At 37.8% G+C, this 27019-nt stretch overlaps 1 protein-coding gene across 6 annotated transcripts in view; it reads right to left on the reverse strand.

The window, feature by feature from the left end:
* LOC133532386 (segmentation protein cap'n'collar-like) overlaps positions 1 to 27019 on the reverse strand; it is a 191274-nt gene that overhangs the window by 141837 nt on the left and 22418 nt on the right. For 2 of the 6 annotated variants that reach the window (XM_061870996.1, XM_061870999.1), the window contains exon 2: positions 4546 to 5968. The exons of 1 other annotated variant lie outside the window; for it this stretch is intronic. In XM_061870996.1, coding sequence (XP_061726980.1) covers positions 4546 to 5694 — 1149 coding nt within the window. In that variant the 5' untranslated portion in view covers positions 5695 to 5968. Of the gene's footprint in view, positions 1 to 4545; positions 6001 to 8670; positions 8866 to 27019 lie in introns of those variants that run through there. 3 more of the 6 variants (XM_061871001.1, XM_061870997.1, XM_061870998.1) reach the window with 3 other exon arrangements.

The raw sequence follows: 27019 nt of genomic DNA on the forward strand, positions 1-27019 counted from the left end.
AATTTTACGGAATTATTAATTATTATTTGTATGTCTTTCCCATCACGGAACAATGGTGTTCCGGACCTTTGGGAGGCGTGCGCGGAGCCGAAGCCAACACGTAGAGGCCCTTTTGACACTTTAATGAAATGTAAGGGGTACACCTAGCGGATGTTGCCCTTGCCCGCGTCATGGGACGCACGCAGAGGCAGCACCCGCCAGAGTGTAAGGACTATTTGAGAGTTGATGCAATCTAAAATGAACTGGGCTATTGGGTGAAAGCGATGGACTAAATACTGGGCTATGGGATAAAAAAACCGGACGCCTGCCTAATAAAACGGTATTCAATTTTATTTCCGGCAGACGGTGACTCGCCCCCCAAGATGGGCCCCCACAAAAAGCGACATCTAGGATGGCTCTTAATTATTATTATTATTAATTTAGACGGATTTATTAATTAATGCTTTGATTGGTTAGCCTCTTCCAACAGTGCAATACCTATTATACCACCTATACGAGTAAATAAACCAGGTGTTTGAGTCCTACCGCCTGCGAAACGTATGTCACAGCAAGGTGAACGCAATCGATACCTAGTAAGGCCATGGTGGCGATGTAGGTCACAAGTCACAACTGGCAGGTATAGGGGCCGTGGGTTGGGGGACTGCCATCTTGTGGCCTGAATCGGAAACATTGTACGAAAGCATGTGCTGCCCTCTACAGTTCACGTACGTTTTCATTTCTCATAATCTGAAAAATGGGTCGATGTTTTTCTCAAATGTGTGTAGAAAATGATACGTTTCTGCTCTAGAGCACTGTACTTTCTAAGTATGATTTATTCTTTTTTTTTACAATAAGCAATTAAAATTTTGGTTAATGGATTTGGATAATTAACTCCCCATTCCATAAATAATGATATTTTTACCTAAATTGTTAGTTGAAAGTACCTCCTTATAATAAATAAAAAAACATTTATTTCAGACCAAATTGATCCATATATGGTTAGTTACAGCGTATCTTAATAACTATGTTAGTAGCACAGTACAAAAACAAAAGCAAAAAATCAAAATAAAAAAATAAATAAAAAATAAAAAAGATACTTGTATGGATATTACAAGTATTGCCAGGGACAAGCAGGGCAGAGAACCTGCTCTACTTGGCCCTGCCAATCGCCACTTCCACCCAGTAGCGAGTGAGAGGAGAGTCGAGGCGCTCTGCCAACTCCCTCAGAAGGCCGTTGCTGCTGCCCCGCACACGATTCAGCAGTGATCCAACTCTTTTTCTCCTGATGGCGAAAAAGTCATCGATACGCGCCTCAGCAAACATTCTGGATGCACTGTTATGTCTCGGCAGCCGCAACAACATTCTGAGGATGTTGTTATATTGCACGCGAATTGAGTTGTAGGCTCTCTGTGTAAATCTCACCCACAGACTACACGTGTAGAACGTCTGACAGTAGGCCTTGAAAAGCGTCAATTTGACTCCGGTACTACAACGTGCGAATCTGCGGGCGATCATGTTGCCCCGTACAGCCATCGCTCTCCTCTCCCTCTCCATATCCGGGTCATCGCTCAGGTTACTGGTGAGCATATGACCAAGATATTTGACCCTATCTACTACATTTAGAGGTACACCACACAGCTTGATCTCAGGGACAGCTTCCGAGTTGTATTTACGGGCCTTGAACACTACCAGCTCGCTTTTGGTAGCGTTATACCTGAGACCATGCTGCTCAGCGTAACCCTCACATAATGTCAGCAGCAGCCTTACGGAGCTGACCGATGGCCCCAGCAGCACCATGTCATCCGCGTAGCTAATGTTATTAAAACACTTGTCGCCCATGTGACAACCGACATGCGTCCTGCTGAGGCCATCGATCAACTCATTCACATAAAGGTTAAACAAGATAGGTGACGATAGCCCCCCTTGCCTAACACCACATTGGAGTCTATACTCGTCCGATTCTTCCCCCGCCCATCTCACACGATTGACCTGGGAGCTGTACCAATACCTTAGCAACGCAACACATTCCGCTGGTAGGCCCGTGCGCGCCAGTTTCTCCCACAGTATGTCGTACACAACCAGGTCAAACGCCTTCGACAGGTCAAGAAAACACCCGTAGATAGGTGTGTTTCTGTCCTTATAGTTCTGTCCTTATACTTAGCCGTGTTTTTTATATGCACATGTTTTTTACTTTCCCCGTATTTGAAATGAAAAGTGTTTAACTCGGGTGAAAGTAGGGTGAACAGATGTCCCGTATTTCAGGCACGAATTTTTCATTTTATAGTACAGTCAGCGTCAAATACTTTGTAGCAACCAAAGTAGCCAAATAGTTCGGTACACCATATATTTAGTATGGTGTACCGAACTATTTGGCCACTTTGACTGTTACGAAGTATTTGACGCTGACTGTACATATTGTCCCGTAATTGTATGATTCAATGGCATTTAATGATAAAAAAATACCTATTCGATGAATATTTCTTTTCTCGCACACTGAGATTCATTAATTGTACCTATAGATTATTTAATTAATTATGCCAAATTCTAAAAGTATTAAAAAATGAATGTTGATTTTTAATAAAAAACGGCCTGTCCCGTATTTTAATCTCGAATCCCGTGTTTTCAATGCACTTGTCCCGTGTAAAGCCGGAATTCACATCTGGTGTCACCCTAGGTCAGTGGTTCCTAACCTTTACAGTCCTGTCACCCCTAAGACTAACTAGGGATCCTGATTTTACCCTTCCTTCCAATAATCATCAATAGCCTTTATAATAGTTCTAATCTTTGTTATCTTAAATTAAGCTTATTACCCCCGTGAAATACCAGTTTAACCCCAACCCCCAGGTTAGGATCCGCTGCCCTAGGTGAAAGGCACTATTTCAGTCTCGGACTATTGGCGTCCAAACTACCGTTAACAATCTACTACTTATTTCTTTTGCATTGTAAGTTCTGCCATCTTGTGGTTTGGAAGCTTAAACTTGACATTCACAGTTCGCGCCATTAAACAGGGGGCTAATGTGCTGCCCCCTGCAGTTCATGCACACCTTTAAGTCACGGCGGTCATAGATATACTGTCTCTTTCTGACGAGGAAGGGCAAGAGAGGGAAGTATGCTAGGTTCATATGGATCGAATAAGTTGTTTGAAAACCAAGTTTTTTTTACTTTGCTTTTAATTTTTTCTTGGGCTGTCTCTTTCCGGTGTAAGGCTAAGGTGGTAGGTCACTGGCATAGTCATGTATATTATAGAGTGACATATGACATTCACGTTGTACGATAAGACTTTTTTCCTACTCCTCTACTGTTATCTGTCATTTATGCATTCATTAACACGAATATAAGAACATACATAAAAGATTTCAAGAAAAGTCTATATTGTCTATTGTTGTTCATAAAAGCTCTTGTGCTTTTATAAGCTATAATGTTACTGCGATTAATGGCTACCAACCTAACAAAACCAAAACGAATACAGTTTTAAACTAAGTGCATTGATGCCAACTTACAAAATATTCATTTGGTTGCATAGTAAAAATAATTACTTCATAAGTCAGAAACACGCATGTGACACCCGTAATATAGCAACACCCATAGACCACGAAGACCGCTTAGCGTTGCTTGTTAGTCTCCGTAGGCTACGGTGGCCAAAATTGAGAAAAAACTGTCCAAAAAATTAATTTAGCAAGTAGCAAGTACCAGGGCCTCATGAGTTACGAGGAGGTGTCGCCGACCGGCCGGCCGCGGCCCGGGGCGGGCCGGGCGCGTAACAAGGTATGCTCGCGCGTCTTGGCTATATACTTTTGCTGTAATTTGTTTACCTAAATTAAGATTTATTTTTGTTGACTCGTAGGAAAAATATTGTATGCAACGTTGTATAAGTAGGTCAAAAAATTCTCGTGGCGTATTCATTTACAATGTTCGCCTACGCCTTCGGCTCCGGCTCACATTGTAACTCACGCCACTCGCCTTTTTTGACCCTTCTTATACAACTGTTGCATAAAATACTATAATCAATCAATGTTTTCTAAAACATTTATTATCTGTTTAAGCAACTTTATACCTGTTGACATATCTAGAACATTAACTGCATTGAAATAGAGTCGATAATATTAACCATTCACTTTCTTCAGCAGAAAGAACTCACTGAACCCTAAAACGAATCGTACGATCTAAATTATTCATACCAACGCAAAGGTGTCAAATGTCAAGTCCGTACTTTACAATTATAATATCGCACAACCACCATTTTATCAACAGAAACTGAAAAACAATACCATGGCGCTTATAATAAGGTCTATTTTTACTAGATTTATACATCGATTTCTAATAAAAATAGTCAGTAAACTTGAGAATTTCAAAACCCTAAAAATACGCAGTAACATGTATTAAAAACGTCTCTAATACCGAGCTTTAAAAAAATATAGAAATCGAATTTCGAATAAAAAAATTTCGATATTTAAAATGTATCTACTCGTCAACACGAATTTGCATGCAAGCATTCCTGCGGCATTCATTCAATTTTGAACCTAAATCCAACGACATAAAGATAATTTCAATTACGCTAAAACTCACCTCTTGCGTGAGCTCGTCTCCACTGTGATGCCCCTCATCAGGCTCCAGCTTCACGTTCGGCGGCGGCGACGCTACATCCATCTCACTCACACCACTGGAACTAGCCGACGTGAAGCTCGTGCTGGCTCGCTCCCTCTTCACGTTCAACACTAGCTCGTCGTCGTCAAACATCGGCTGATACACTTCGGAATCTAAAGGCGTGTTTTCCATGAGATACTGTTCTAGGTTATCCTGTTGCTGTTTTACGTCTAGATATTCCAAGTTTCTCAGTTCTTTTACGTCTTCGAAAATGTCGCCATAGTCTTGAAGATCAGCAAGGTTTTGGTCAAAGACAGAGTTAGGTTCTCCATATTGGAATTTCTCTGCTTTAGCTGTGAAGTAAGGAACGAATTCATCCATAGCATTATCATCATACAAATCTTCTTGTTCCTTCTTAACTCTGACCTCCAACACCTCTTCCTCGGGTTCCTTTTTGATCTGCATCTCATCAGATTGGAAAAAGTCGTTGACATCAAAAGTGCGTGTCGCTATTTCCTCAAATATGTCCGCTTCCGCTCTCCTGCTAGGCGTTTCATCGAAAGCTTCAAAGACATCAGCTTTTGTGTCTTCTTCATCAGAAACATCAGGTTTCGTGTCTTCTTCTGTTCTGTTGTTAAAGTAGTCAGCTGAGAGTGTGACGACGACGTCAGATGTTTCCCTCTCTACGTCTTCAACTTTGACCTCTTGTGCGACATTGTCGTCGGCGGACACGCCGTCGCTCGTGTCGTTCGCCGCCGCGAGCTCGGGTACTACTGTGTCGGTCGCCACATTATTCACTAAGTATGTATGCAAAACAGGCCCTCGATTATTCCACTGGATATTGTTTTCGCTGAACGAACTCCCGTACCGACCTAGCGAGTTCAGTTCCTCGAACAGTTGTCTTTCGTAGTTGATCAGTATGTTGTCTAGAGATTTCGGGTGGACGAATCTTGGTCTGATGAGAGTTCTCGCTTCCTGGTCTCCCCAGTCGGATCCATTGGAGATGTGGAGCCCAGCTAAGAGCTGCTGAGTCTCCGATTCTAAGTAGTCGTTGGGATCCACTTTGAGAAGACTCAAGACTAGAGCCAGACGAAGCAACTCGTCACCGTATAGCTTTTTCAGCGCGATCATGGTTTCTTTTGCAAGTTATCGTATTAAAAAGTTTATCAGTCTTAAGCTTGAGCACTATAAATACTGTGAGATCATTGTTATATTATACTTTATTAAAAACTAACGGCAAGTCCTTTTTTTTCTATCTTCTCTCCTCCTTTTGCGTTTGTCCGGTGACATCTTGCGTCACTCACTTGACGGTTCTCGCGTCAGTCACTGTAGCCGCCATGTTGGAATACATCACTGAATCACTGAGTTAGTTATTCTGGTATGGCGCCAGAAAATTGGGAGGTTACTGGAAAACGAACAAAGATGGCCTTGGAGTCTCTTTACAAGAACAATAGTGCGTAATTAGATTGATTAAAGTAAATTATATTTAATATTATGATCCGTTTGACCTAATTACAATTGATCTAAGCAAGCAATAAGAATGATGTTTAGTTTACGCGGCAGGTTGAGCAACAAACTTTTAATGACATTCTTCATCAAGTCGTTTCCTCCTACTCATTACCACAACCAGGTTATCTAGAAGAAATCGATGATGTTAAGAATAAGAAAGTACATTATCTACATTGTTTCTATACGTTATTTTTGTAAAGTATTTTCGCCATCACGGAGTGGCCAAGATGCTCTAAAATATCTGAACATATATTTGAATGTCTTGATAATACGTTGTTCAGGTATTTATGAACGCTTTAGCCGCTCCGATGTATTTAACGGCGTCTGTGACACACAATGTACACGTTTCCTAGTACTTATTTTAAATAGCAACCGTTTTTCGTTAAAAAAAAATACTGACTATTCTAAAATCAAGTTCGGTAAATATCAAGTTATTTATAGTTATACTGTTTTAAAATAGTACATTACGATACAAGTGCGAAAAATAGGAAATTCGAAACGAGTGGCGATAAATTAAAACACGACCGAAGGGAGTGTTTTAAATCGACACGAGTTGCGAATTACCTATTCGCACATGTATCGTACAACGTTTTACAGTACATATGGCCCTTTAAATGTTCGACACAGTAACGTAATATGCTACTTCTCGCACTAGTGCTATAAAGTAGCCCCATATGTACTGTAAAGTAAGTTTAATGGTCTCCTTTTTATAGTAATAGTAGCAGAGATGTGGATATGTGCGAACATATTATTAGAAACATGTTGCCTGTTTGCGATGATTTCATTCACCGAAACATGAAAAAAAAACATCTCCATGCAAAAGTTCTCAGAAGCTCATTGGAAGTGCGCCAGGACTCAACTCTGGTCTCTGAATCCGCGGATCTAATAATTTACCAAAAATTTTTTACTAACGTTATATTTAACTTATATAATTACTTTAATCAAGGTTTTGCCCACGAATGGTCTTGTAGTAATATAAACTGTAATTTTTATTTTTTTATTCAATAAGTTAATAAATATATATCATTTTAAACAGAACAAAGCTAAGCAGTGCCATTATAAAAGTCATATTTTCATAGAAATCTGACATAAATCATGAAATTGCTACACTTTGTCATGCAGAGTTAGCTTGGTCCCACTCTATTTATTTTTCTTGTCACCGGGAAATAATACTAATAAATGAAAAACCGGTTATGTTGCCAAAGAAAAGCAAGTTACGAGTAGCCATAACCGGTTATGAATAGAAAATAAATACCGGTTTCGCATCCCCTATAAAATTATGTACGGACACGTCTGAAAATATCGATACGAGCAAAGTACCAAAATATGTATACACTACCTTAATATATGGGCAATAAGGTCGTGTATACATATTTTTGGGTCCTTGTTCGTATCTACATTAATAGACGTGATTATTATTTTGTTGCCTACGTCATTTGATCTTTAATGTATGCCTTAGTCACCTAAGTAGTAAACAATAATATTGACATAACAGTCTGTAGTAAATATGATAAGGGCAGCAATATGTAGAAAATAGGTCGCATTAATAGTAAATAATTAACAAACTACAGTATTTTCTTTTTCCATGAACTTCTCTATTTCCGCTACCCAAAGGTTGTCTGGAAGACATCGCTCTTTAGCGATAAGATCGCCTGTTGTCTGCCTCTACATTTAATCAATTGTTTCTTTTCTTATACCTTTTTCTATCAATATATCTATCTATTTTACATCCCTGGTTATTTTTTCTCGGCGTATCGAATATTTTTTTTTAACACTTCGTGGTAAAGAAAACTAATAATAAGTTTTTGGCAAAAAAATTATTTTTGGTACAAGCTTTTATCGCTGACTGTATTTTTTTTCCATAAGCTACTAATAATCATCGAGCCAATTCTAAAAACCCCAAACACAATAAGGTTGCGTTGTTTTATCACAGAGTTCCTATGCCCACCTCCTGTCTCCATCATCAGATCAGCTCGATGGTACCATAATATTGCATTGTCACCCGATTTACATATGTATGCAAACTTTCAGCTTCATCGGAAACCGGGAAGTTGGTCAAATTTAACTTGCAAGATTTGATTACAAACAGTCAACGGGACAGGCGAAACTAAATAAAAGCTTGTAAAAAATATGCAATTCAGTACCTTAATATAAATAAAATAACAAAACTCAAAGAAGGAAAAATATAAATAAATATTTGAATTTCATTTTTTATGTCAAGCTCACATCTATATATGTATTTGAATTGCCAATATTGAAAGATGTTTATGCAGTAATTATTTAAATTGAATAGACAGATCGATTACAGACAAAAACCTTGCTTTTTTAAATTCGTAAGTCGTTAATCTCAGACAATAGATAGATTGTTGCTAGCCAAGTCAATGTATTCATCTAATTAGAATTTAAAAATTTGGTTGGATACGTGTAACAACTGACGTTCGTATTTACGCTATTGGCCCGTACAACACACTTAAATAAATTTTATTAACATAACAATTGTAGTTTTATAATACTAAATTACAATAAAATTAATAGAAAAATAAATTGTTAATGTAACAACAACAAACAGCAAAGTACGACTCCATCGCGAAAAAATACCTAATCTTATCTCCCCTGACGCCACAAAAAAAAAAACACTAAAACAACACTAGTCCACAGACAACCTAAATTTTTCCCGCGCTTTCGCAATAAAACCCGCACGGATTTTTTTTTAATTTCCGCGAGACAAAGGTCTTTGTTTACGACCGAACAGGCGTTCAGAGCCGCGCGCGCCTTGCGATCAACTGCGTACGCCGAAACGCTCGTTCGTTGACCGGCGGATATTTTTCAGTGAAGAGTTGAGGACAGTGCGATTTTCAAGGTTACATGCACCAGTGCCAACATAAGGAGGTCAACGTTTTGACCATAGCTTATATTCAGATCAAGGTAGTATATTTGATATAGTTTATTTGAGTTGCGATCACGACCACCATTGACACAGACATAAAACGTAATTTTGATGTATTTACCTTGATAATCTTTATGACTCTACGTAATGAGCTAACTAGTAGAATAAGTGGGTATCACTCGAGTATTAAAATAGAACTCGACAAAATTTTACAAGAATGCGCTGTGAAGTATTTTGTGTCGTCAGTAGTCGTTTTGGTTAATAATTTGGTAGATTGTGTCACAAGGGAGTAAAATGACACATTTACGGCGATTTACATTGAATACTGAACGAAGCAAAGGATTCTATAACAGAATCTCGAGAGTAGCAAATCCCAATTCTAAAATAGAATCCTGAGCGTAGTGAAAGATTTAGGTGTGTACGCCCAAGATGGTATTATGATACCATTGGGACACATACTGCTTTTCACATCACCTAGTCCTAGAACAGAAAAGTGTTACTTTGATCCCTACTAGCAGGTAAGAAAAAAGCCCTTTTTCGAATTGATGTGAAAAATGGGTTTAATAGACCATCTACATTCCTACAATGATGATTCATGATGAATGTAAGTATCTAAATAAAACATTCTGATCAAAGTCCAACCATGTCCAAAGTCAACCATGAATCGGAAGTGATCTCTGTCACTCTAATTACGTCTTAATTGGAGTAAAAGAGACAGATGCCCGCAATTTGCGAACTTCGGTGTTCCCGCGAACTTCGGTGTTCGTACAAAATACTGAAATACTCTTGTATGTAGAATTGTAGATGTGGAATCGAAATAAATTACTATTATTTACCAAGTACCAACTAGTTAGTAATACATCATATAATAATTAACTAAACTATGCATGTATTATTTTTAGCTAAGTTTCTTCGCTGGCTCGTACCAATGAGTTTTTCGGACCTTATGTACGAAATATCATTTGATATTTACCACTAGCTTTTCGGTGAAGGAAAACATCGTGAGGAAACCTGCATACATCTGCGAAGAAGTATGTGAAGTCCCCGATCCGCATTGGGCTAGCGTGGGAACTATAGCCCGAGCCCTCTCGCACATGAGAGGAGGCCTGTGCCCAGCAGTGGGACGTATATAGGCTGAATTATTATTATATTACTATTAAGTTTTCTCGTAGTTACGCTAAACGACCACCAGTTGAACCGCACTGTTCTTTGTGCTCTCTCGCTACCGTCACTATATGTGTCATGGTGTACACTCATACTACCAATTACGGCATGAATACCGGAATATCGGACCGGTTTTTATGATATTACAATACCGGAATTGAAGAGTTTAGAATAGAGTTTATAAATATGTCGATCTAAAATCTTGTTTCAATTAAACTAATTATGAAAAACTAGTACCCAACAGAAATAGCAACAAACAAAACTACTTTCAATAGTGGTAAAGATTAAAATGATTATAATGTAATGTTTACCCAGGTATTGGCTGTTGTATTTATAAACGTTCTCTAATCTAATCATTTTAGATTTTGGAACTATTTCCGGAATTCCGGTATCGAAAGCCAATATCGGATTTTAATATCGGTAATACCGGTATTGAGAATCGTCAAGTATTGGATGTCCTGCTACTACCAGCTACATAATAAAGTAAGTACAAATAGTATTTTTTATATATAATATGTTTAGAGAAACAGGTTAGGTTAGGTTATTATTGGGCGGAAATCCTGTATCTTATTATCAGATGTTACCATTTGAGATAAGAAATCGAAACCATTTAATTTAATCAATATTCTTATCGATATAATCAAACTAATTTAATAACAACATGTATATTTAATTTCCCGTAAAACTACGACGTATATAGTCGATATTCAAAAGTGAGGTTAGAACATGTGTGACAAATTGACGGATGAAAGCTGTTACAGAAATTACTTTTTTATTTACACTTTTTGTTTATTAACTGACATTGAAGGGACATAAAGGCCGTTTCCCCGGCCGTTCCAAATTTAAATCAAACAGATCTTTTGTTTATACTCTGCATGTAGTATGCAATCGTTAAAATCAAATTAAGAATCGATTTAACGGTCTTTTAAGATGGATGGTAAGTAAAATACAAGTTTATTATGTGTGCAAAGTCTAACTAAGGAATAGACCTTAGGAAATGATTTTATTGTGTAAAAATATACCCTGTATGCTACTACCTACCTATACATTTGTCACCTACCTAAATATACACTTTGTCAGTAAAGTCGTGAAATTAAATGTATACACTACTTTAATATCTGGGCTTTTCTATGGGAGGATAACCCTTCGCGCCTAATATAAATATTATAGGTTATAGGACATCCTTACACAAATTAACTAAGCCCCACAGAAAGCTCTGTAAGGCTTGTATTGTGGGTTTTCAGACATATATATAATATAAAATATGTACATAGAAAGTACCCACAACTCTGTAACAAATATCTGTGCACATCAAACAAATAAATGCCCTTACCGGGATTCGATTCCAGGACCACCGGCTTTATTGGCAGGGCCAGGTCACCACCGAACCGAAACAAACGAATATCCATGACCTGGCAAATTTTAAAAGTATCTAACCGTTACAATCTGATTTCTAATAAAATTAAAAGACGTAAAAAGCTAATCTAAGTGGCAAAACATTTCACCACACTTACAATAGCCCTAATCAAATGTGGAAAACACTTTGCAACTACGTAACACAGGACATCTCGTTAAAACGACGTATGCACCAGCTTATACAAATAAATTTAAGTCTTTATTAAACTGATAAAATCATATGCGCTGGAACAAGACAGGCTGACAACATATCAGTATCACCCATATAGGGATTGCAAACCGGATTGATTTTAAATCCGGCCGGATCCGGCCTGATTTTGGCTATAATCCGGGCGGATCCGACCGGACCGGATCCGGATTGGTATAGGGATAATAAAGTTAATTAAATGACATATTTTTCTAGTTTTTTGCGTAATACGTATTCCTATATCTATAATTTGAAGTTAATAAATAACTTCTTAACAATAAAATAGAACTTAGTAATAAACAGTGTTACAATGTCAATATCACTTTAAAAACAAAATATGAAATCGGTCATTTATTATACTTAACCTTTAAAGTGCTCAAATTTTCGTTTACAATTATACATTTGATTAGTTTCCAAACCCTAATGATGGGATGTGGGTTGGGAATTGGAACTCCTTGAAAGGACAAGTTTTTGTAACTGTTCTTTGGTTGAATTCTTTGTAACGTTGACATCCATTCTAGTAACAAAAGAAGATATTTTACTTTGAACTAAAATGATATTAAATGCGCTCCAATATTATTTTGCTCTCATTTTTTGTCCGAGAAAGTAAGTAGTATACTGTACGATTAAAAAAAAAAATTACAGAAAAGTATATTGTTCAAATGATAGGGAACAAAATACGACACGACGATCTCATACGAAAAATAATAGAGTGTAGGATTGAAAACCAACGCGGAAAGGGACTCCCTAAGAAAAGTTACATGGATCAAATTGTGCAGACAATTATCATATATTCATTCACACATATTGATGAGCCCAACTCTAGTCGGTTGAGTATCGCCGACTTAATCCTGCTCATTTGTTTAGTTTAAGATTCTATCACAACATTAACCTTCTCTTTAGCATAAATTACAAATGCCTTCCATGGCATCTCCATCCTTTATTTGTTCCTTCTATTACAGTATTTATGTAATCGTCATATCGTACCACCAACATGAAAGAAGAAGAAATCCTCTTCTGTTCCCAGTAATTGTCATAATAAATATATTTTTATCATATTAAATTTTAACTTTTTCATTCCTTTTTTGTTCTGTTCAACTTCATACCTCTCATCAGTTGCCTTTTCCTCATCTGAAATGCACAGCGCGTGCTGCATTTAGGCGTTTTTTTTATTTTTCCGGATCCGGTAGCTCCTAAAAAGTGCCGGATCCGGCCGGATTACCGGATCCGCCGGACCGGATTGCAATCCCTGCACCCATAGATTGTACGATCGTATAGATGTGCTATACGCGTGCGCCCGTGAGGGACAGAACATACGCAATGCGATTTTAATAACACGTTTTAACATTCCTGGCAACACCAAAACCTACGTAATTTGGTCGGGTTATTTGTTGCCCACCATAAGCCATACTAAAATTTACGTTGGGGTATAAAAAAAATGAAACTGTGACAAAGATAAACATTAATAACGCTTTCTCTGCTTCTCCTACTGAAAGATATATAAGACTATCCCGTTCTGTCAGTTCCCCCCACCACTCATGCCCATACTCAATACTAGATTCATGGTGTCACCTCATTTTCATGTACCAATTAGCACAACCTCGTGTAACCCGAACTAGCTATCCTTACCAAGTATAAATCACCAGAGATCTACTTATAATGGTTCTTACGCAAGTATATGAGCATAATAGAGACGCGTGCGCAATAGCGAGCACGTGGTTGGAAAGGGGTAGCGATAGCGACGGATAGCGCGGTCTCTGTCAGTGCATAGGTGCGAAATGCATTGTTTGTGTTGGTTATTATTGAACTTTAGCGACATGTTTATTGATATTAAGGTAGGATATACACATACGCAAACATACAGGGGGTTTCTGACAGAGAACTGAGATAAAGTACCAATTCAGATTAAGCTCAGTTAGACCAAGATAAGTCTGCAGCGATATCACCTTCGCTGCAGTAATACATATTTTTACATGGGATTACTTATTTGCGAGTCGATGTGTGTAAGCATTTTACAATCAATGGTTGTTTTCCTGATTCACTTCTAAATTTGAAATTTACGCGTTCGTAAGTTCGCATACAAAAAAATCCTAAATTACGATGAAAACTTGTTTCAATAACACGTGTCCAGTATATAGGAAGTATATGGGAGTTTTCAGAAAATTGTGTACATAATGGAGTTGGCTGTCAAAGGTTTGAATTTGCATAGATGGCGCCATCATAGCTTAACCCTAGTTTTGTTATTTGCGATTTGGCTTAAGAGGGAAGAATAGGTAAGAAATAACGGTAATTTTTCTATGAAATTCCATTTCGGAAGATTTTTTTTTCCACTAACTAAGTCTTACCAAATCACTTTGATTTTTAGGTTTATAGGTGTAGCTATTTTTATATATTTTTTTTGTTTTCCACATTTTGAAATAAAAGGAAAACCTATAAACCTAGTTTTTCATTGTGTCAATAACATATTAAAAAATCATAGAGAATGGAAAATATTTAGTTCTCTTTTTGTATGGACGGTCACGTGCTATTTTTAAATATCACTGCCAACGTTTTCGTAGCGCTACGCTCGTAGCCGATCCCAGCGTTTTCCCGCTTTGTAGAGGAAAGCGACTACGAACAGAGTACCCGCCGAGCGGGTTCCCGGCACGTGTTGTGTTTTATTGCCGCCATTTGGTTTACCAAAAACATAATACACATAGGGGGCTTCGTTCAAGCCATCGAAATTAAGCGCGATTCCAAACTTAGTCAGGAACTTCTAAAACTCTTCGGTACTTTGTGTATAAAGTCTTACATTATGTAAGGTTTTTAAGCAAACTTTTTTGGATTTTCTTGATTACTTTATTATGTAATAAGATTTTTGATTTTTAGGCTTAAAATGTACTGTACAGTTCAAGAATAATTGACTATTTGTAACAGTGCAACATTTATTTGTATTTTGTTTAAATAAATAATAAAATAAATACTTTACACTTGATTATATTTAGGTTTAGGTGTTCGTCGAGGTCAATCGTCCAGCTTACAAGGAAACGTCACAAGACAAGAATAATCCTCGTGACCTCAGGCGTTGCATTGAGACTCAAAATAAACGCATTGTGCATTATAATTTCATAAAGTGTTTTATTAAAGCGGCTGTATTATTAATTATGCTCAACCCGCGAATTTGCCTATCTAAAAGTCGTATAAGTTATAACTATAGTATAGACTATAGGGCTATTACTGGGACGGTGCACGTTGAAGGGGCCTGCCATCTTGTGGCCTGTATCGGTAACATAAACTGTACATTGACACTTCACGCCAAAGCAAGTGGTGCCTTCTATAGTTCACGTACATTTTCTTATGCATAGGTAGGGTTGCCAGCCGTCCGGGTTTCCCCGGATTTGTCCTAGTTTAGAAGGCGTCCGGGGAGGACTTCATTTGTAGTCCGGATTTAAAAATTATAGCCTTAGGCCGCCCGCGAAACACGCACAACCTGTTTAAAAAAACCTGTTGACATGTCCGGGTTCTGGACTCTAAAATCCGGGCTTTTCACGCGTCTTGTCCTGGTTTCCAAATTTTAGAGATGGCAACCCTAATTGTAGGGTCTACCATCTTGTGGGCTACATTGACATTTATTTACACTTCGCGCCAAGAAAGTGGGGGCTCCTGTGCTGCCCCCTATTGTAGTTTGGCCAGGGACTGTCATTTCAAACATAGACAGAGATAACAGATAATCATACTGTCTTTATCTTACGCTACTCGTACAATTTGTTGTATATCGACCACTGCTATTGCCCTACGTTTGATTTTTCTCGAATATTTAATTATTATAAGAGATAGGAGCATTTAAAAATTTGTATGAAAACTGTTTTTCGCTCCTAGTTTATACAATAATCAATTTTTTTTTTAAAGTAGTGGAATAGCTATTGTTGGTATGTTTGTATGTTTTATGTAAAAATACTTTCCATAATGTTAATATCCAGAGAGGAAAATGGGGACTACGCTTGAATGAAGAAGCGGCCGCCCCCTTTCCTCTTAAAGATTCCTGAGTGTGATTGTAACATTTAAAATTGCACTTTCAGCGAATCCATTGTGTGCATCTAGTGCAACGCCTGTGGCAATGCATCTCGGTCGTTATAAATATATTAACCCAGTTTCTGACACGGATGGACACGAGGACACGACGGAATTAAACTGTCTCCAGCCAAGGAACCAGGAGCTTATTGCGTCATCATGTTATTTTTGAAGCATTTTCTATATACTTATATCAGTTTGGTGTATTCCCATCTGTGCCAGCCCCTCGTGACCACCGCCATACAAGAGGCGGGCACAAATGAGAATGATTTGTATGTAGCCATCGGCTTGCGGCGGGGACATGAGGGAATACGTCAGTTTAGCCGGGGCTGAGGCAGACCAAAAAAGAGATGGCGGGACGACCTTGACACGTTTTGCAGCGACTGGTGAGAGCATGCACCAAGGTGTGATGAGTGGCGGGAGAAAGGAGGCCTTTGTTCAATAATAAAACAAAAATTTATATCCTTTTTAAAGTTGGAGAAATGCGTCTATATTATTACCACATGAGCAAAAATAATAATAATAGGGGGTGTTACTGCAATATTCTACCGCACTAGCACACATTGTAAACCATAGAGTAACTTATACATACTATGCCACAGTTTTTTGTCAAGTATTCGCTATGAATTTGACCCACAATGACAAAAACGGGACCCTAAAACCGGTGGGAAAGGGCTCATAAAATGTAAAATGGTGTAAATTGGGTACTTGACACATGTTGAATATTATAACAAAATTTAGTTAAATGGATAGAAAATGAGCCATCCATTATAAAAAAGTGGAATGTAAAAATTATATAGAGATTATAAAAAAATACAAAGCTCCAAAGTCTCAGTATTTTTTTTGTCTTTCAAAAATAGAAAAGATAATGGTACCATTCGATTTCTTATATTTTATTGAAAAATAAATTATTCAGGGTCAAAATGGCAATTTCCTTGATCTTCCATACATTTATGACAGACTTATATGATGTGACGTCACTTCATATTATCATTTTGTTAGAGGCGTTTCAATCGTCGAGTGCGAGCGTCAGACTTTAACTCTCATTTCTGACTTTTGTGTTGTTTAAATGCCATGAGTCCTATGTCTATCATTTGATCCTCAGGAAAATCAAGATCCAAGTAGCCAATTACAACTCGGTTGTGCTCGTTGTCGAGCTCTTTGTAAACGTTCCATATATAAATAATGCGATGTCTGTGTAGTGAATGTAGTGATGTAGCCTGTGACCTGGGGCTTAGATGGACTCCACATATAAGTAATTTCCATATTTGTGCGTAGCCGTCTAATCCGAGCGCACGCGGTAGAAAGTGCGAATCGCAGTGAAAGTGGTTCCTATTGTTAGAAAGTCCCCGTATTCGGTCGCGAAAATCCGTTAGCATTTTCTTGATGCGCGAACTTGGGTTTTAAGGCCTATTGCTCTACATTTTTTTATAGAATTTCTGTATCAATTTAAGTGTTATTATCAGTTTTTTTCAACGCCTTCTTGACTAAACAATTTTTCGCGATTTCTTGCAGACAATTTTAGAATATACAGTTTGTCAAGAAGAAAAAGCAGGAAATTTTAAAAAAATAGGCGCGAAAGTTCATCGGCCTATAGAAAATTTGAATCTCGCGCCTTTCTCTACTGACAGAGTTGTTTGACAGGTTATAGTTGCTTAAAAAGTTTTTTTTTTAACCTATAGTTGTTCGCGGTCCCTAAGCCAGCATCCAAATGCCATAGTAGATACCTCTCAACTCACCTCGAATAATAGTCTCTATGCCAGTTCTATTTCCACACACAGTTTGGACCACTCTGTCACGCTTGTATTTCTGTTATTTATCAAATAAATAAAAAAAAGACGAGTGGTATTGCATTTCTTTTTAGCTGTAGATTACATTTCCCATGAGAAAAATTCAAAACGAAATTTCATTTCATACTAAAAGCTACACTCCGTCACATTTTTTGGAGACAAAAACAAGACAGCGAAAATAATTTTGACCCAGCTGACACGCAAAATGCACGTAGACATTTTTTTTTGAAGTTGAGCAATCTTTTCAGTGATAGTCAGCAGACGTGCAGACGAGATGTCTGATGCGAAGCGGGATTAAGTTTATTTAGAAATGTAACATTTAAGTAATAAAAATACGGTAAAAACATAAATTTTTACTATCATAGAAATTATGCCTAACCAAAATATATTTGAAGGAACTTTCATAGGGACCACCGCGCCGAATAGTTATAGTCTGGCAAACCCAATTTGTCAGTAAATAGGAAGAAAAAACTAAGTATACATCCCTTTTTTGGGTACTAGTACTCCCTAGTACTAGTACCCAAAAAAGTAAGACTAAGACAGAATGATTCTCTCTATTTATGTATGAAATGACACAGTCCCTGCCCAATCTATATAGGCCCAATCCTAAGTTTAATTCTTTCCATGCCTAGACAAACCTATTTTTTTTAATAACGCAAATGTCCAACGTGACACGCTAGCCGGTCTTACGTAAACAAAATTTCCGAACGTGCCCTTGAACTCTTTCATGCTTCCAAAACATCTCGAACGAGCGTTGACGTAAACGACGGTAGCCATCTTGGCTGATTGATTGGCAGCCATGGTTTTACATAATCTAATATTTATTAAAAAGTTCATGTTAGAATTCAGCTATCAAATGTTTTAAATAATATAAATCTTCGTTTGCTTCAAGAAAATTCTAGTATTAAATGGTGTAAAAAATAATGTTTATTTAAACTAAAAGGGGGGTTCATTTACAGAGTTCCGAACGTAAAAGTAAATCTCTTCTTTTTGGTATGGATATAATAGTTTGGCAAGCAACTTCCGTCAGTGGAAAAAGGCGGCAAATTAAAATAATGTAGGCGCGAATGGTTGTCCTAACTTAAAAAAAAATTGAATTTCGCGTCCTTTTCTAGTGACAAAGTGGGTTTGCCAGAGTATATCATAGTTTTTGTCACGCATATCTTCATGAGGCTAAATTTACTTGAAATATGTAAGTATATAATCGAATCGAGTAATGTATTTGGGTCAAAATTAAGTTTGTTGTCTTGTTTCTGATTCTGACCACTCTGTCACACTTCTATTTTATCTTTTAAAAAAAGTTGAGTGCTATTGCATGTTTCTAGCTGTAGATTAAATCATTATCTTAAGAAAAATTAAAAACTAAATTACACCCCATACAAAAAGCTCCACTCCGTCACATTTATTTGGGGACAACAAGACAACGGAAACAATTTTGACCCATTTATTAAACCGAACAATAACATAAATTTACGTCATGCATACTGAGCAAGTTTTACTATGTGGCTAACGCCGATATTAAAAAACCGGGCAAGTGCGAGTCGGACTCGCGCACGAAGGCACGTACCATTATTTATAAATACGGCAAAAAAAAAAATGTTTGTTGTATGGGAGCCCCTTAAATATTTATTTTATTCTGTTGTAGTATTTGTTGTTATAGCGGCAACAGAAATACATCATCTGTGAAAATTTCAACCGTCTAGCTCAACGACGGACATCGGCTCAACGGACAGCGAAGTCTCAGTAATAGGGTCCCGTTTGACCCTTTGGGTACGGAACCCTAAAAACATATTAGCTGTTTCATACATTTGGCTGATCAGGCGATGTTTCGTATGTATGGCGTAAAACATCTGAAACAATGTTTTTGTAGAGCTAATAGCGTGCTATTATTATTTTGCGCATTTCATTGTACAAAATACCCATTACTGCAGACTGTACAATAATTTATGGCATAGCTTGCCTTAAAAAATACTGTTTTCACAGTAGCACCGAGCAAAACACCAGCCTTGTTTACTAAATCGTTTTAAAAATAAACTAGCCATAGACATTGCATGTCGACAATAATACCAACTTAATGGAGAAATAATGTCAATCTAATCCGGTACTCTAGATGGCCAGCAACCTTGTACCACTGGCTGGAGGAGAACGACTACCATAAAGCACCTTTTGTGACACATTCTGAATTTAAATCTTATTCCCACGTATTTAGAGTACATTATCGTTCAAGCATATTACAGATGCATCCATAACCTTATAAGATAAATTGAACTTAAATATTATTATGGGGTAAGGTCGATGAGTTGGAAGTGTTGTGCAGATACCTTTTAGGGGAGCGTTTGTTGTGACCAAGTATAGTCTGGACCGGGGACATTAAACGATAATATAAAATTGATTAATGTTATTATTATGAATTACGATCAGGACTATTTTGTACATTTGTCTGAATACTACAAAGCAACAAGTGTCTTAATTTGCTTTAATAATTTTACAAGTATTAAAACGTAATTTATAATTATAATTAATTTCTGCTGGTGTAATACTAATAATTAACATGTCCCTATTGTCTTAATATTAAAAAAAATATTTATGTCTTCGGACGAATGTTTAAATACATTTTATGCCAAAAAATGTATTAAAATTGAACTTTCAGTACGCCTTGAGTAATTAAAACATAAATAAATATTATAGGACATTATTACACAAATAAACAAATTTACTAAGTCCCACAGTAAGCTCAATAAGGCTTGTGTTGAGGGTACTTAGACAACGATATACATAATATATAAATATTTATAAATACTTAAATACATAGAAAACCCATGACTCAGGAACAAATATCCATGCTCATCACACGAATACATGCCCTTACCAGGATTTGAACCCGGGACCATCAGCTTCGTAGGCAGGGTCACTACCCACTAGGCCAAACCGGCCGTCGAACATGCTTTCGTATTTAAACAAATTATTTTACTTTACAAAAGCGTTGACACCGTAATGTCATTTTGGTATATTCTTGTATGGAAACTTCACATTCTGACGAAAAACATCTTTATCCTTTGTCATACTCACACATCTGCAGTTAATTTTAGGAATCACGCGATTTCGAAATTTACAGCTGTCAGGACAGCGACATCTACAAGGTGCATCAAAGAAAATCCCAGAGGATACAAAAATAATTGTTCTGAGCGCGAAGTGCATTTTTAACGACTTTAAAGTAATTGCATTTTGGGCAGACGATTTGGCAATACAATACAGTCTTTATTAAAAATATGTAGTATTAATAGTCTGGACTGCCATTTAAAATCCATAGACAAAAGCGCAAATGAACATTTTGTAGACGCGGATGATTTTTCACCCTTCTTAAGGGTACCCAGCAACCTCAGTTCTTCATACAAACGTATTTACGTTCTCATTTTAAAACGACTAGCTAGACTGTTCTGAGGGCCTACCGCGAACCACGTTCGACGTGTTGCCTCTCTGTCGCACTTGTGAATTCGTACGTAAGTGTGACAGGGAGGCAACACGTCGAACGTGGTTCGCGGTAGACCCTCTAACATTTTGTACTTACAATAGGAGAAGGTATATCTAGTCTATAACTAGTATATAACATATAACAGTCTTTTAACATTTTAAGATACTTTAGGATTCCCCAAAAACTGGTAAGCATGATGGAAGTCGCCACGAAGGACAGTAAAATGTTGGTCAAAGTTGATGGAGAATTGACAGAGGAATTCGCAGTGATTACGGGGCTGAAACAGGGCGACGCACTGTCACCCATGCTTTTTAATTTGGTTCTGGAGTACGTCCTAAAAAAAGTTTTGTTACTGGAAGGGGGACTAGAGCTAAATGGAAGCCATACGGTGATAGGCTACGCGGATGACATAGCCCTACTTGGAGCCTCTGTAGACGAGGTGCGGCAGTGCGTCAGTGTTCTGACAACGGAAGCTAAAAAGGTCGGCCTAAGTATATCACACGAAAAGACTGAGTATCTCCACATGCGACGCTATAAAAATACCCGTGTGTCATGATTTATTTATGTTTACATTTAAGATAGCAGTTAAATAATAATTATACCGTGACAACATTATTATGTTACCCCGATTAATACAGGGGTAGTTGGAAAAATAACATTATACTGAACACGATTTAACATTATGTCAAAACACGGTAGTTTTAGCAGGTGGTGGGGACACGGTAAATGTTGGACAGGCTCGTTCACTTGGGTTGAGGCTGTCAAAGAGGAAGCATCGTAATGAACTGGTTAGGTCAGAGTACCTGCAAGTATCCCGATTGCTGTAGTAGTAACAGTTTAGGGTAACCATGCAATAAGAAGCACCATACGTGTTCCACCCCAAAACCTAAATGTAGGAGATATAGTGTACAAAGGCGTGTCCAAATTTAAATACTTAGGCTGCACCGTTACTGATACCAACAATCGTGACGAGGACATAAAGATTAGGATCCAGAATACATTGCGATGCAGTGCAGCCCTTCACAAGGTGTTAGTGTCCAAGCTTCTAAGCAGACGCACCAAGATCCGAATCTATAAGACCGTGATTCGCCCAATCCTAACCTACGGATGCGAAGCATGGACACTAACACTCAAGGAAGAAAACATGCTGCTAGTTGCCGAGAGGAAAATCCTCCGTAAAATATTGGGCCCCAAACGAAGACCGGATGGAAGTTGGACAGTCCTTAAGAACCGTGAGATTGAAGACCTAGTGGCTGAACCTAACATCATGGGAGAAAGTAAAGCCCACAGACTCCGTTGGTTAGGCCACCTTGAGAGAATGGACGAAGATAAAAAGAGCGTACCTGGGTCGCCTAGCAGGAGGACGTCCTATCGGACGCCCTAGGTATCGCTGGAGCGACATGGTGGAGGCGGATCTGCGCGAGCTTCGAGTCGACAATTGGCGAGAGGTCGCACAGGACCGAGAAAAGTGGCGCTGTCTTGTGTCGCAGGCCAAGTCTCATTTTGGGTCGCTGAGCCAACGGAGTAAGTAAGTAAGTATAGTGACGCAAATTGCCAAGACATATTTTTTACTTTATAATCTATGGTAATCAAATAAATGTGGACGCAAAGAGAATAGAGTGCAATGACACCAAATACATTTTTTTTCAATGGCGAAGCAAATGGCCATTCTCTTTGTCTCGAGCATATGATATTTGTATGATACCTATTGTTTGTGGTCTATGTCAGATATTTACGTAGGCTAAAATTATCATAATTCATAATCAAAAATAGACAAAAAAATATACTATGTTTCATGGGTTATGTGTACTTATCTATAAAATTGTGCTTATATGAATTCATCTAACTTCATACCCAAAGAGGAACCTAGCTACCTCTAGGAGGAACTAGGAGGCCTTGTTAGGACTACTAGCGTAATATTTCATAGGATTTCGAAAATAAATTACATATAATTTATCTGTGTTGAATTATGTTAAACTAATGGTATTCAATGGTCGCGTACTGTGCGGTTTAGGAGGAATTTCCTCCCGCGAACGCTTCGGCTGTGGAATGAGCTTCCTGCCGAGGTTTTCCCGAGGGGCTACAGTATGGGGTTCTTCAAAAAAGGAGTGTACAGGTTTTTAAAGGGTCGGCAACGCGCATGTAATGCCTCTGGTGTTGCAGGCGTCCATAGGCTACGGTGACTGCTTACCATCAGGCGGGCCGTAAGCTTGTTTGCCACCGTCGTGGTATAAAATAAAAAACAGTGGGTAGTGATTAAAAATGTGATTTGTGTTTACCTGAATATTTGTTCATTAATCTGTTTGTACTCGCGGAAATGACCCTTCTCTCCTACCCGCCGAATGACGAAAAAGCATATAATGTACCATAAACTGGAATAAGCAATCTCATTATGGCGCTTGAACCAGTAACATAACCAACAAGTACATAACCAATAAGTAACAAGTACGAAGGCTCATCATCATCATTTTTAGCCTCCAGTCGCCCACTGCTGAGCATAGGCCTCTCTTCGTGTACGCCACTTATCCCGGTCCTGGGCCAGTCGCATCCAGAAGTGTCCCGCGATTTTTCGAATGTCATCCACCCAACGAGCCAACGGACGCCAGGCGCTTCTTTCATCCGAAATCGGCCACCAATCCGTCAACATTTTGGTCCACTTGCCATAACTCTGCCTGGCAACATGTCCCGAAGAACGAAGGCTACTGTTTGTTAAGTTAAAATTGTTTAAAAGTGATGTAGTAATAACTTGGAGTAAAAACAAAGTTTATTTTTTATACTACGTCGGTGGCAAACAAGCATACGGCTCGCCTGATGGTAAGCAGACTCCGTAGTTATGGACGCCTGCAACTCCAGAGGAGTTACATGCGCGTAGCCGACCCTAACACTCCGCACCCTCGTTGAGCTCTGGCAACCTTACTCACCAGCAGTAACACAACACTATGATACACACTATTATTTGTACCAAGACACTATCGTTTGTACCAAGGACTTTGATTCACCACACTAGTTTCCTGATTTCCTCGCGATGTTTTCCTCCTCGGAAGAGCTAGGTAAACTAAACATAACATTATCCGTATAATTCCGTCCATTTCTACGTAGTAACAAAGGGTCTACTGCGAAAATCAAAAATTCATTATCTGCACCCTATCACTCAAATATGCAAGTCTCCTCCCTCAGTTTTCTAAAAGGTCGAATACGCACAAGTGACGTGACAGTATACTCTGTATTTTTAGGTATTTAAATAAAAGTAAACAAATAATTTGTACATTTTCGGGTAGTTATAACATTTATTGGTTAACCAACCAAATACAAAACCGCCTGGATCTGTCACTGAACAATCTGACTTTAACCTACATTATTTGATCGTGTGTAAATAGGAGCCATTTTAGGGTAGATTTTGTTTACTTTTATTTAAATACCTAAAGATACAGAGTATAGAGTAGCAGGAGTTAATTGGCTACCGTAGCCGCTTACCGACAGGACGGTATGTTTTTTTTTTATACTACGTCGGTGGCAAACAAGCATTCGGCCCGCCTGATGGTAAGCAGTCTCCGTAGCCTATGTAAGCCTGCAACTCCAGAGGAGTTACATGCGCGTTGCCGACCCTAAACCCGCCCATGTTTGTTTGCCATCGACGTTATAGGTACAAAAACAACGTTTAATTCCGGATTTACTTTGAAAATCTGCAATTTTAGCAACAAGTTGTCAACACTAATTTGACAGTAAACATTGAGTCAGCGTTCGGGTCAAACGCCCGAATCGCCCGATGACGATGACGTCATGTCATCGAAACTACAGCTCAACCTGTGGGCAATGAACTGAAGCAGTGTTCGACACGTGCTAATGACAATTTGTGACATCGCTTTCGTCTCAATAATGGATTTTACCTTGTCGCGAATCTTGATAGGGTCGAACGAGATAAATGCAACAGCGTCTATTTGATTCTTTTTAGGGTAAAACGGGACTTACGGGACCCTATTACTAAGCTCCGCTGTCCGTCCGTCTGTCACCAGGCTGTATCTCATGAACCGTGATAGTTAGACAGTTGAAATTTTCACAGATGATGTATTTCTGTTTCCGCTATAACAACAAATACTAAAAAACCGAATAAAATAAATATTTAAGGGGGCTCCCATACAACAAATGTGATTTTTTTGCTAGTTTTTTGCGTAATGGTACGGAACCCATCGTGCGCGAAGTAACTTAAATTATATAAAATAAAATTCTATTCTATTCCTCATTTAATGATAAAAGCCTGCGCTGTTTGGAAATAAAACGTAAAATAGATGGCATTCTGCTCAATCGTATTCGAGAAATAAGAAAAGGCGCGATAATCCCATATTTGCATGTGTTTATAACAGATTTGTTCCTGAATTACGGATGTTTTCTGAAGTATTTATTTGTTTATATCTATCTTTTATGTATATGTATATTCGTCTAATACCCACAACATAAGCCCAAATTAAATCGACATCGGCGTAACTATTACACAGATAAGAAATTTATTCTAACAAAACAGTTTATGCTGGCCATAATTTGCGGTTTTTGAACGCATCATAGAGAGTTTATGATAAGTGTGTACATAAATATTTTAAAGGTCATTGCCCTCATCAATGCGGAGTTGAAAAGGTTCAGAAAGCATATTTTATCGCTGTTACATCATCAGTTACTAATTTAATTTCTAATTCTCGTGTGTTTCACTTCTATAACCCTACTTCATAATATCTGGAATCAATCAAGCTTAAAATAGAATTAAATTTCTACAAACAGTCTTTGCTAATCTATAAATTTGTCTTTTCTCAAATAACCTTCCAATACTCTTATTTTCCTCATTGTTTCAATACAATATCAACGTAAGTGCACATAAAATAGAGCGCACTTTCAATAGAAAACTGAAAGCAGATACGGTATTCAGAAACTAAACGTTCGATTTCCGTTTATTTTTTCGCGCCAGTATTTTCACCCAACGCTGCTTTCAATGCTGCCAATGTCACGGTCAGGCGAACGTCGACCTTATGACAAGGACGTTCTATTCCGGAGTCCGGGCATTGATTATTAAAAAGTAACGACTTGGCGGGAGAGTTTATGGTTTATTTTTTAACAGTGATTGATTACTTTTTACAAATTCCTTCAAATGGATATGAGGTAAATAATACGATAATTACGATTAAGAAAGAAACAATAGTATAAAGACCATACACTTATTTATTCAAACAATTATTACATTTATGATTTTTTTGTACTTTTATTTAAGTTTGCGTCCCAATTAACCAAAGATGTGTTACCATTTTTCGGTATCGATTGTATTTTTAACATTTAGACCAACCAATCTGCTAGACTAAGACCAAGCTAATTTAGCAGCGATTTTGATAGCCCAGACTTAAGTGTTATTTAAATGTCATAATTGCATAGATTTTTTTTTATTTTTTTTTAAATTACACTTGCACAATCAAACATAGCTATCAAAATCGCTGCCAACTTAGCTTGGTCTAACTCCAACTTTAATCTGCTTGGTTGTTATTACTTATTATGCTAGAATGGTAGAACAATTAAATGCAAACGTATATTTTAACCTCGTTTATCTGCGAATACCTGTATAAGTTTGCAACCTTGCATATTGTTTCTGCATTATCTTTTTACTAAATATTATAGTCATGTATTTGTTGCTAATGTAGTCTGTTTTCCTACTTTTCTTAGTTATTCCCACTAGTTACCACCAAGTTGACTACTGGGAACAAAATTGTGGGAATAATCCATCGCATCCAGTGTGCCAAACGTCGAACTCGATTCCGTCATAACGTCTTCAAATAACTTTTTCTACTTTTTTTTTTACTTTTAAAGCACTATTGTTTTAAAAGCCGTACGCTTAATTAGGTCGGATATCCTTGATGTTACGTCATTGGTACCTACGCAGTTGTATAGTACACAGAATAGGTATTAAAAATAATTTAGATAGCAACTGTTACCCTTTCCAATGTCAT

The sequence above is a fragment of the Cydia pomonella genome, chromosome 27 (assembly GCF_033807575.1).
Source record: "Cydia pomonella isolate Wapato2018A chromosome 27, ilCydPomo1, whole genome shotgun sequence".
NCBI classification, from domain to species: Eukaryota; Metazoa; Arthropoda; class Insecta; order Lepidoptera; family Tortricidae; genus Cydia; species Cydia pomonella.